Source organism: Siniperca chuatsi, linkage group LG17 (assembly GCF_020085105.1).
Source record: "Siniperca chuatsi isolate FFG_IHB_CAS linkage group LG17, ASM2008510v1, whole genome shotgun sequence".
Taxonomy (NCBI): Eukaryota; Metazoa; Chordata; class Actinopteri; order Centrarchiformes; family Sinipercidae; genus Siniperca; species Siniperca chuatsi.
The window spans coordinates 28,224,415-28,237,224 of record NC_058058.1 but is presented as its reverse complement, the minus strand read 5'-3'; the positions used below and the strand labels follow the sequence as shown (position 1 = coordinate 28,237,224).

At 39.4% G+C, this 12,810-nt stretch overlaps 1 protein-coding gene across 3 annotated transcripts; it reads right to left on the bottom strand.

The window, feature by feature from the left end:
- Positions 1 to 1,267: 1,267 nt before the first annotated feature.
- thap7 (THAP domain containing 7) lies at positions 1,268 to 12,614 on the bottom strand. Of its 3 annotated transcripts, none has more exons than XM_044170513.1 (5): positions 12,528 to 12,614; positions 9,342 to 9,421; positions 6,726 to 6,863; positions 6,468 to 6,578; positions 1,268 to 5,022 (listed from the first exon to the last, which is right to left on the bottom strand). In XM_044170513.1, exons 1-5 carry the CDS (start codon positions 12,576 to 12,578, stop codon positions 3,627 to 3,629), a joined length of 1,776 nt encoding a protein of 591 aa, XP_044026448.1. In that variant the 5' UTR covers positions 12,579 to 12,614; the 3' UTR covers positions 1,268 to 3,626. The 3 variants fall into 3 exon arrangements, with proteins under 3 accessions (XP_044026448.1, XP_044026449.1, XP_044026450.1); XM_044170514.1 differs by having other exon boundaries at positions 12,516 to 12,551; XM_044170515.1 differs by lacking the exon at positions 12,528 to 12,614 and adding an exon at positions 12,179 to 12,486.
- Between the last annotated feature and the right edge of the window lie 196 nt (positions 12,615 to 12,810).

Sequence of the window (12,810 nt, the reverse complement as noted above, 5' to 3'; positions counted from 1 at the left end):
CATCTGGAAACCTTTAGTAAAAGTTGGACACTGTTGTTTTGCGCAATAACTGCCTGCAAGTTGAGGCTGGTATTCTACTTTTCTTCCAGACTGTCACTATGTTAACCTCTTCACTGCCAACTGTTGATGTGACACCAGACATCTTTGATGCCGGTTTATATGCAAATCTGTCCAGATTCTATGAGACATTCACACTGTGGGAAATGCCTTGAAGTTACATTCTTGGAAAATAGTTTTTCAATAAAAAAAGGAGGGAGAGACAGAGAGGGAGAAGGAAACAGGCAAGACCACATTCTTTCTATCTGGTTTTATGACTTCAGACAGTCAGTGGGGTGGGTGTAGAAGTGAGGGGAAGGCTTCACCACAAGAATCTATCTAAAGAAAAAAAACTGCAAAGGAATCAACAGATTTCCAGCAGACAGCAGATCCCCAGCCTGAACTAAAATGAGAGCTTTTTCCAGGCTGTGACAGATACTGTAGAGAGCAGCTGATGTTCTTGGGGCAAAGGGTGTGTCAGAATATATGATTTCACTGGTCAGAGACGAACCCCACCCCCACCCCTTCCTTCTCCTCCAGTGCCTTGAATATGTGACTGGGAAGGGTTGATGCCACACCCAATCAAAGAGGCCACAGTGAATTGTTTCAGTATGAGACCATCAACCTTTCCCACTGTTTCATCCTCAGTGATACTGCACTGAGCTGTTCCCACACATACACGCACACACAGACACATATACATCAATACACACAGACACCCCCACATGTAAAACTTTCAGCTAGCAGCGGACATTCCCATGATATTAAAGTGCTCTCTACAAGTCACCACAAATGGCAGTGCACTGAAGAAAACATCATTTCCAACATTTTGGGAGCTGTTTAAACCTTACCAGGTGAGCTGTTTATGTCTCTGAAATACAAAACATACTACGTACACCAGTAATTTAGTATTTCACTTCTATAAAGTTGGGGTGAGAAAGATTAAAAACAGAATGGTCAAAATCTCTAACTTTTAGTTCCTGGTATGAGTCAAACTCCCAAAACATTGGATCCTACATTTCCCATAATGCAACTCAATAGCATATTTTTGTTAGACCCTCCCTGCCTGGTAAAACACCCACATCTTTCAAACTGTACATCTTCAGGCTTTCTTTTATTAAATTGCAGTCTCCAAGCCCAATGTAACAGATTGGGTCTGTATTTCTTGGTTGAGGTAGCTTGAAGAGTGTGGAAGAAGACGATAGTCAAAAACTCACAAGCACGCTGGTACTGGGGTTTCCACAATGCTCGTCATTTATTACTAACTTACACATCAACCTTACCAAGCCCGGTTGTAGGCTACCATTTTATTATACATGAACAAAACAGAGGCCACACGTAACACTATTGCACTATTACTTATATTATTACATTGTATTACACCGTTACATACTTATCAACCTCTAAATCCACTTTGGTACTTTACACTCATTTTAGCTTTATACTTTATATCCACTTTGTACTTAATTTATCTTACCTGTATTATGGTGTATTATATTTTGATTTGCACATCTCTTAATTTCTTACTAGAAATAACTGTCTCTTTGCGGAATTATTTTATTATTATTTCTATTCTATTCTATTAGTACTTCTATTCCTGTGTGCATTGACGTGATAGTGAGCAGCTGTAACGAAAGAGTTTCCCCTCGGGGATCAATAAAGTATTTCTGATTCTGATCTGAACCCAAACGTTACACTTCAGTTTAAAACAAGAGGCGCGCCGCCCAACACACTGCATGCATCTCGTATACACGGTACACTTCACAACTTTGACTGTTACACCAAGCTGAGATAACCCTCAGCTTGGTGAGATGATGACATCAATGGCATCATCAAGGTTATTTTCTCTGCCCCTTCAGAGCCACAAAAGGCATACAACTGTCACAGGCTGAGTAGGACGAACCACGGTCAGAAAACAGATCTAGATATGTAAAATCAGTGGAGTGAGACTTTAAGCATGTTATTGATATAGCATATCTTTAGTTGTGTCAAACAGTAATTACAGTGGTAGACTTAACCTCACCGGGTTAAAGAATCAGAGCTTTCCAGGTGATTGAACGAGAAGGACAGTACAGAAGGCCTGGGGAACATTACAGGAATGTTTAGTTTTAGAGGGATGGTCATTTAGTATACAAGTTCTCCTTCTCTATCATTTAAATTTGCAAACAGACACAAGTGTCTGTGCTGTTTTTACCTTATAATGCTTTACATCGGCAGTGTGTGCTTCCACATGATGGAGATTCTGCTAATTGTGTATATCACGAATAGATACATTTTCAGGAACTAGAAGCAGTTAAGAATCTGTAATATTGAACATTTCCTCCCAGCAGGGTGAAACTTAGAAGGTATTTCAAGGAAATCATATTATACAAATATAAATCTCTACAAATATCTTTTTGCCTTAAAGCAAATGCAATGTATTTTTTTTAATCATGACAACATACTAGTAACTTGTTTCCAAGTGACACCTTAGTAATGATTGTATTTATATTCTTAACAAAACATTTCTTTGGAGGCAGATGCACAGCTTAATCTTTCATTTCATTTCAGCTACAGGCCACACCCATACATACACTGTACTGTATGTGTAAGATACAGTATGTTCAGAAACTACATATCTAGCCTCTGAACACTGTGGGTCCTTCTCCACATTTTCTCTTCTGTCACATTTCATAGAAGGTAATGAAAAAACAACTGACTGAAAAAAGAAATGACTTGACACCTACATTACATTTCAGTGACAGCTGTCACTCAGCAGCTGAATCCTGGTCATCTTCAACCATTTTGCATTAGCAAATGTTTTCCTTAGGTGCATCAAAAAGAAGAACACCTGTCATTCTGGTGTTCTTCTTTATTTTTCTAATTGTCAACAAAATGTCCAAAACCAACAATGTGTTAATGCATCTCTCAATACTTTCTGACTTTCTTAGCTCCAAGCCCACTGGTTCCTACTGAAGGTGCAAATCTTTAAAAACTCACAAATATATAGTTTCTTTAAAAAAGTCATTTCCTCAAACTGCTGTTTGGAAAAGGAGGAAATAGTCCATTTGTTGGGGACTATTTTCAGCGGCGGATGAATCCACATGTGGGGCTCTAGTGAGTATTTGGGGCAGCAGGACGGTGTGTGGGGGACTGAGTCAGAATAAACTCCAGTGTGTGTGTTCATGGTGATGAAAGAACATGTCACCCAGTGCAGCAGTGCGGCTCACTGATGTGTTTTAATAGTTTCTGGACAACAGTGGAGCTCTAAGGCTCAGAGGAGGAAGATACATTAGGCTGTGATACACACACACAACACTTGTTGGTTTGGGTCGTCACACAAAAGCACCCATTTATCCATCGATTCACACCTTTCTAAAGTGACTAGGCACTGAATATGACTTTAAGGCTTCTCAAAAAGGTTTGTTGCTCTACAACAATGTCATAACTGGCTGCTTGTGGAGTTGATTCTGAAGTGCTGTCACATTTAGGTCTACACAACATACAGCATATTCAACTATTCTGGCAGAAAATACTGCCACAAACAAATCATTCAGTGATTGAACCTGGGGTAACAAAATGACACTGGTGGGTTCATTCAGAACTTCCTGTCAGTTTACAAACTCGGTGCTCAGCTGAAGGTGAAATCCCTCCAGGTGTTCTTTAAGTTTCTCCCTCACATTTTCTCTCATTTCCACCGATGCAGTGTTGATAACAGAATTCTGCTCACTATGTTCACCATCACAGGCTGTTTCAACTCTGGACAGTGCTCCACTGTTCTCTGTCATTTGTCCCAAGTCTCCTTTAAGATCCACTTCTGACACCAGTATGGTTTGTGCTTCAACAGCGACTCCCTCCATATTGAGAATGCTTTGTAATCCATCTTCAGCAGGGAGAGGCACCAGAATGACCTGTCCCTCAGCACCGTCCTGAATCCAAAACAGCTGCTGCTGCAGGTCCAGGTGATGCTCCTGCCCCCTTGCTTCAGTCTCCCCTTCACACATGTCAGAGAGCTGCAGCTTCTGCTGAGAGCCTAAAAACTGCAAACTTTGCTCATGAATATCAGCCACTGCTGGAGACCCTCCAGCAGGGATCACATGTTGACCTTGAATTTGGAGCAGGACTTGGGACTTTGTTACATCCGAGTCACTAGTTTCTACGCTTTTCCCAGGTGATCTTTCCAACCTGACTATCTGTATGTCTTTGGCATTATGAGCTGTGCTACAAGAACTGGTTTCAACACTTCTCTGAATCTTTAGAGAGTCCTCATGCACTGTGGGCTGGACATCTTTCCCAGTCTTTGAAACTCTGCGTACTACCTGACCACCAACCTGCACCTGTCCTCTTCCACAGTAAAAGCAGTATTCCTTCTCCTCCTCAGACCAGCTGTTGGTGTCTGGAAGAAAACGACCCCCCAACTCTATCTGATCCACACATCTGTCCTCAAACACTCCTGTATCCTCAGATTTAGGATCATTCTCACTCTCCTCCTGGTTAGAGCCTCCTTTGCCTTGTCTCTTCTCCCCCCCTGGTGTCCAGCTCCCCCTGTTTTTACAACCATCTCGTGACACAAGCAGAGCCTGCTTCAGCCGTTTATCACGGAGCCTTAGCACAGTGCTCCGCAGGCGGTTCTCCCTCCGCCTAGCTGCATGCAGCTGTCGTAAGGCCTTCTCCAAGCAGTCAATAGCCTGGTCAAAACGTCTCCTCCACAGCAGGGGGCAGAGCTGAGCATAGCTGTGCTCCTTTGACAGGTAGAAGCCTGGAGGAGGGGGCAGGCGCCTCATGTAACGTGATGGGGAGAGGGGCCGAGACAGCAGTGGTGGTGAAGGACTACGTTCTTGCTGTGAGAGCTGCTCCACCCCTGACGGCTCTTGAGAAGATGCAGGCATGTTTTCATTAGTCTCCTCAGCTGCTGCCACTGACATCTGAACTGTGGGTTCTTCTGAAGTTTGACCCTTGTCTGTCTCCTGCTGAGTGTTCTCCTGGTCGCCTGAGCCAGCATTCTTCCTACAGAAAAAAAAGATAAAGTGACAAAGGCTGCCAGTTCCTTTAGTGTTTCCTTGTAACACATACAGATTAAGTTGGTTTTAATGAGTACGCTCCTTTTCTCTCCTTTTTTTGTGCTCACATCGTGAATCAATTTCCCTTTGGTATAATAAAGTTAATCAATCAACAAACCCAATATTAAGTGTGTTACTCTACTGCAACTCTACAGGTGGGATGAACAGCATTTTCCCAAAACATCTTCCCTCATTCGTCACTCCAAAACCCACAGGTGTTCAGTTGGGTTGAGATCTGGAGGCTAGCATATAGTTTATAGCATATATAAACATTAATTAATTAATTAATTAATCATTTCCATCCTCATCAAACCATTCAGGGAGGCCTGTGACCTGTATAGAAGCTTCTGCATTCATTGTGTTTCTATATGTAAAAAAAAAGATGATGAGATGATTTTATCATGTTTGCATGAACAGTGTGTGTGTGTTTGCTGTGGTCTTGATAACATCAGATCCAGGAGAAGGCAGTTTTGATCATTTCATCAGAGTGTAGTCTAACAGGCAGAATCTGTGTTTCTCTGGAGATTATATCCAAATCATTCTACTTCATTTAAGGGTAAGATGACAGCTGCAGCTTCACAGATGAATGAGTGCAGTGATCCTGTTGATATTTTTATATATGACAGGTGCTGTCACGAGCCCACCTTAATAGAGACCATCTTTAATGATTTTTGCCCTGTGTTTACCTGCTTTATCACTAACTCTCCTGCCATTACAGATCCTCCCACTACCTCCTGCCCTACAGTTACCTTTCTCCCGCCTGTTCCCTCACCTGAGCTTCCCCACCCATCTCCACACCTGGATCTCATTCCCCTCATCAGTCACTCATTCATATACCAGCCCAGATCCACTTACCCTCTGCCAGATTGTCTTGTGTGTCATACCTAGGTTTCCAGCGATTCCCTGCCTGTTTGACTCTGCCTGCCTGATCCTTTGCCTGACTACCGGTTTTGAAGATTCCAGACTACCTCGTTCTGAGAGGTCGTCACACAGAACTTTTTAACTTTGTTAAGAAAAGTGATATAAAATAAAGTTTATTATTATATCATTAACCACATTTGAATTTTAAACACTGTAGTAACAAACTATAAAAAATAAAATAAAATTCGGTCTATTGTTTTGTGGATTGCCTTTACAAAAATAGTCACTAATGCCAGAACTGGGAACTAACGCATTACAATTCCTGTAATGATCTTTTTGCCATCTATGATTGTAGAAAACAAATAATGTGAAATCATGTCTCAATATCATTTTACAAGCTCAGAATATTTTATATCCTGTCTTGAGACAGCACACAAGTGAGACCTCTGAACTGCTTACCAAAGGTTGGCGGGTGGTACATCATTGCTCATGAGCAATGAGAACATCTGACTTTGTATCAGTTCTGTTTACCTGACAGGAATGTCTTCTGGTTTCTGCAGTGTTCCTGGTCTTTTGCATTTGGTTGTTGAAGAGGAATCAAATACTGTAGGAAATGCATCTTCCTTTAGTCTTCTGATCCCACTGTGAGTGAAAAGGTCAAACACATTTTAAACCGCTATCTGAACGTTAGCAGTAGACTCATATTTTGCACCAATGGTCAATAACAGAAAATTTGTGAGTTAAACTAGTGATCTGTAATCTTTTAATGTCCTGACTGAGTCTACAGACCTGCATCCAGTCAGTTCGAAACTTTCTGGGGTGAAGTGTTTGGAGCAAAAGTAGACAAAGTCAGTCTGAGGATCCCAGGAGTCTGCACGGTGGGAGTTGGTGATCCAAAGGTTCCTCCGAGTTGCTCCTTTTGGTAATCTGGCCATCACAATGACAAATTGTTACTGATCAAAGTAACATTTTGTCCCTTCAATGTTGTTGTCGCATTTGTCACTCAATACTCTAAGTTCACCAAAAAGCCTGTTGCCGAGTCTGAACAATTGCGACACTTTCTACAGTACAGTGCATATGTACTGCATGTTCCCAGGTTCTGATGTTGCCAGGGTCTAATATTCTGTTCTTTTGTTTTTTGAACTGAAAACGGCGTCATGTACTCTCAGTCCTCTGTTTATTCAGCATACCTGTAGTATATAAAATAGAAAAATACAAAGTCCTCTCAGAAATGTTCAAAATTGTTGTTTCGTTTATTGACAAGCTGTTTCCAAAGATACTATCTTATTCAAATACACGTATCATTACAGTGAACAAGAATAAAAATATGGATATGGGAGATATCCTTACATATGTTGGATGATGCAAATGACAACTTTGAGTTTAGTGTTTATGCTGCTGTTGCCAGACATAGCTCGGTAACACTTTATTTAAAGGTGGGTTCATAAGACTGACATGACACCATCATAACCATGACATGACACCTGTCTTGAATATGGAGTTTTTATGAAGGTTTACGACTGTTAGACCATAGAAGGCCTAATTCTAACTCAAAGAAACTATTTAGCTTTATGTGTTAACATTGCATTTTACAATACAGTTACAATTAGCAGCAGTTAGTGGTTATATGAATAATAATAATGAATTACATTTATATAACATTAGTGTTTTATCTTGATACCCAAAGTGCTTCACAGTGAAGGGGGGGAAACTCATGAAGCGCTTTGAATAGTCGGAAAAAACTAGAAAGGCGTTATATAAGTACAGTCCATTTACCATTACTCATCTCAACCACCACCAATGTGGTTAGGTTAGCTAACGTTACTTTAGCAACAAGTAAAGCTATCTGTCCATCAGGAAACTCCATAAATCACCTTGGTACTGTACTCTGTTGTCAAACTGCCATCATAACATTACTGACATCTTTGGTAAGTCCAAATGGTTCCACATTACTTGAGGTCAAGGGAATTATTCATGACACAATTATAATGGTCTCATGACAGTCTATGTCAAAACCAAGCACATTTGACAGTATAATGTTTTGTTAAAACGTGAAGCTAAATAGTTTGATAATTAGATCTGCTATGGCATGTTTATGACTTAAGGTTATGTTTTCTTGGTTAATATCAAGTTGTCATAACAAAGACTCAAACAATGTTGACTTTGCATTAAAAGTGACATAATTGACTGAATGAAAGACTCCTTCATGTTCATGACAGGTGTCACGTCATGGTTATGACGTTGTCATGTCAGTCTTATGAACCCACCTTTAAATAAAGTGTTACCCATAGCTTTAAGCCTGAGCTGTTTCTAAACACCTCAATGTATTTTATTTATGTCTATACATTATATAATCATGTTGAACACAGCATGTTATGGAAGCCTATAGGGGACTATATTAAAATGAAAATGTTAACTTGAAAATTAAATTCCACAATAGCATTATTATTTTCCACATATGTATGTGTTATCTGAGTAAAAATGAAAATGCAATAATAATTTTCATTTCCGCATACTTGTATGGGCGTTCTATGACCATATTAAAATGAAAATGGAAAAGCTGTTTGACATTTAATAATAAGTCATACCCCGCTGTACAGTGGACAATATTCAAATGTAAATACAAATTTGAAAATGAAAATGCAATATAAATAAAGTAACCCTATTTTCCATTTTGCAAGCAATATTTAATTCAAAATGAAAACGAAATTTTCTAACAATTTAAAATTGAAAATGGCATTTGACATTTCATTTTCAAAGACTAAACCAGCTGTACAGTGGGCAGTATTCAAATGCAATAGACAAAACAGTGCCCCCAGTCTATTGTATTTACATTTACGTCACCATGCTTTTTTGGGGTCAACATGAAAATTAATAGAACACCCATACGTATGTGAAAATGAAAATGCAAATGCATTGGATTATTGCATTTTATGTTTTTTCTCAAATAACACAATACATATGTGGAAAATTATAAAGCTATCGTGGAATTACATTTTAATTTTCAAGTTTACATTTTGATTTTAAAACAGTCCCCTATAGGCTTCCATAGAATGTAAATAACACAGCTTTGGAGTTTTTAGAAGGTGCATTAATTCATTTTTGGCAGAGCTAGGCAAGCAGCTTAACCCTGCTTCCAACACTTTCTATCAACTAATGAATTATCGACAGATCATTTCAGCACTAGTTGAAAGCTACAACATCAAAATCACCAGCTACATTCGTTACAAAACTAAAATTTAGTCTGCCAAAGAATTGACAATGTGCAGGAAACACTGCTATTAAAGTACTGTAAATTGTGAATACAATAGAGATGGAACAACATAAATCCACAGGTTTTTAAAACTTGAACTTGAAAAAGATGCCTATGACCCTGACATTCTACAAAGTGTGGAAAATGCGCACTTGTGAAAGGTGATACCAGCATTACGAGTCTCACGGTTGTCCCGAGATTTGCAGCCACCTGCTGAGCAATGTCTTGGCATCTGAAAGTGATACAGTGAAGAGAAAAAAAGTAGTCAGTTATATATTTTGACAAGTGTCATTAACTCATGTAGTTAACTCAAGCTTGACAAGAATTATATCTGAACAGAAAACTCAAACAGAAAATATCCTGTTGGAAAAGTTGGACTTTAATAGGATTAAACATTACATGTAATGTCACCTTCTTAATACTATCAACTGTATTTTTACACAGCTGATAGATGCTGTTCAGCAGCTGTAGCTCAACACTTTCATGTCCAGACTTCTCACTTACTGTACACATCAATGTGCCACAGTAGCATACTTTTCAATATAGTCTGCACTGCACTGTAACCCTCCACAAACACATACTGTCATGTCCTATCAAAGGCTACAGTGGAGTGCTGTGGGTCAGCTGTTTGATGCTATGAAGCACATCGTGCAGGGGTGCAACTTCTCATTGTGGACAAATTGTGCTTGTACAGATTAATGTTCTGCATCAGGTGTGAGACATTGTATGGTTATTAAGCAGAAATCATGTTTGCGGAGACTGTTGACATAGATTAACAGAAAAGAGGAAATCATGCAGAGAAGAGAAATGCACCCCTATAACAAATCACAGCATGTGCGCCTGCAGCACTGTGTGTCGGACAGCATGGTCAGCAACACTGGGGCCCCTCAGGGGACTGTCCTCTCTCCCTTCCTCTTCATCATCTACACCACAGACTTCAGCTACCACACAGAGTCCTGCCACCTTCAGAAGTTTTCTGATGCTGTGGTGGGATGTATCAGTGGTGGTGATGAGACTGAGTACAGGGCTGTGGTGGGGAACTTTGTCTCATCATGTGAGCAGAACCATCTGCAGCTCAATGCGACAAAGTCTAAGGAGCTGGTTGTGGATTTACGAAGAGCCAAGGCCAGTGACCCCGGTTTGCATCCAGGGGGTCTGGGTGGACATGGTAAAGGATTACAAGTACCTGGGAGTACACATGGACAATAAATTGGACTGGGCTAAGAACACTCAGGCTGTTTACAGGAAGGGCCAGAGCCGCCTCTATTTTCTGAGGAGGCTGAGGTCCTTCAACATCTGCTGGACAATGCTGAAGATGTTTTATGAGTCTGTGGTGGCCAGTGCTGTCCTGTATGCTGTTGCATGCTGGGGCAGCAGGCTGAGGGTAGTGGACGCTAACAGGCTCAACAAACTGATCCGTAAGGCCAGTGGCATTGTGGGGGTGGAGCTGGACTCTCTGGCGGTGGTGTCAGAGAGGAGGATGCTGGCCAAACTACAAGCCATCTTGGACGGCGTCTCCCACCCACTCCATGACGTGCTGGTCAAACAAAGGAGTACCTTCAGCGGAAGACTCATCCCACAAAAAAGCACCACAGGAAGTCATTCCTGCCTGTGGCCATCAAACTCTTTAACTCCTCCCTCTAAGTGTCAGTCTGTATGACCCGAAGTCACTAAACTGGACATTGATCATTACATCTCTGCAATACATGACATAATTGTGCAATATTCTGTGTTAATACTCCCGTGCAATATACTCTTTTAAATTCCCTATTTATTGATATTTATTCATACCTCTATTACTGCTGTGCAATATCCACCGTCTTATTATAATCTTAATAAGCTACACTTAACTTGGCAGTTCATGCACTATTACCTTATACCGTATTATTATCATCAACTGGTAAACCCACTTGTACTTCACACTTATTTTATTTTATACTTATACCCACTTGGTACTTAATTTGTTTTCTGACCTGTATTATAATGTATTATATTTTTATTTTTATTTTTTTGCTTAGTACTTCTATTCCTGTGTGCACTGATGTGATAGTGAGCTGCTGTAGCAAAAGAGTTTCCCCTCTTCTTCTGATTCTGTTCAGGGCAGTCAAGAGATGGAAATGTTAGGTTGATTGAAGGAGGCTAGTCTCTTTAATAGCAGAGGCAGTAACTGTTACAATAGAGACTGCATCAAAATCAGAGAGAATCCACATAGTAAAAGCAGCAGTTCATCATCTGGATTTCAGTGGACTGACCCAGCACTGACTTGTGAGAAATGATCTTAATGATCTTAGTGACCAAGTGAACCCAAAGCTGTCATGGGTTGGCTAATTATAATTCTGCCTCTACTGCTACTGCTTGAAATGCTGTAAGTTTATTGACTAATGGTCAGGAAACTGGTAACATTTATTATTTAAAAAAAACATTATTACATTAATATTATTATAATATAAAATTTTCCCTTTCCTTCAAATATTTAGTTTTCTTTCTACATGACAAAGACAATAACAATGACTACTGTCTTTATCATGTAAAATAATCAGCAGACTAACTGATACTGAGAAAAATCATTAGTTGCTGCCCTACAATACATTTTGAAAGACAATGACTATTGACAAAATTTCAAATTTACATTTACTAACAAAAACTGTCTTTGCTGTATTTTTGAAAGAAACAGAACATTATATAGCCACTATCTCTAGCTCCTTAAATTAGAGAGATGTCGAAACCATTCATATTTGTAATATTTATCTAACATTCATCACATCTTTATCTCAAATTTTAAAATCTCACTTATTTATTAGTTCTTCTTTTTAAAGTCTTGATTCAGTTTTTTTTGTATCACCACTTGATGGCACTGTTGGCTTGTTTGTGTATAGTTCTTGATTCAGCAATAAAGTGCAAAAAATCTTGACAGTATGGCGTGTTACCTAAGGCCAAGCAAAATAGCTAGGAAAGAAAATTGACGTAAATATTTTGACTTTTTACATCCAGCCAATGAAAGGTTGTTTTTGTGGACCGCTGTAGCCGGTGATTTCAGTGTTGTGTCTCCTCGTTACGACTGGATTTGAAACAACTATCAATTTACGCGCATTCGCTCGTGAGAAATTTGAATGAAACGGACTAATTTGTATTGCCATGCAGCGACTGACACATCGTTTTCCTGCTGCCACCTAACTTTGCCACGCTAATTTGGGTCATGTAACAAACTAGCCAGGAGCTTGTACAAAGCTAAACCGTTGTAAACGTCATGGACATGACGCAAGTTACAGTTTTCGGTTCCTACTGACATTCAGTAAACGCTGGAGTAAATTATGATTTATACATACTAAAAATATTACCCCTGCACTGCAGATGTCGACCTCACGAAGATGGCGGATCTTTTTCTTCATCCACCTTCTTCCTCTTTTGTCTCGCCCTCCCTTTTTTGTAAATAAAACTTTATTTGTAACCAGCAGCAGCACACTACAAGGAATAACATTAAATTCAATAAATCTATATATATATATATATATATATATATATATATATATATATATATATATATATATATATATATATATATATAATTGTTATTGTATTATTATCATTATTGTATTATTATAATTAATATAGTATTAATTC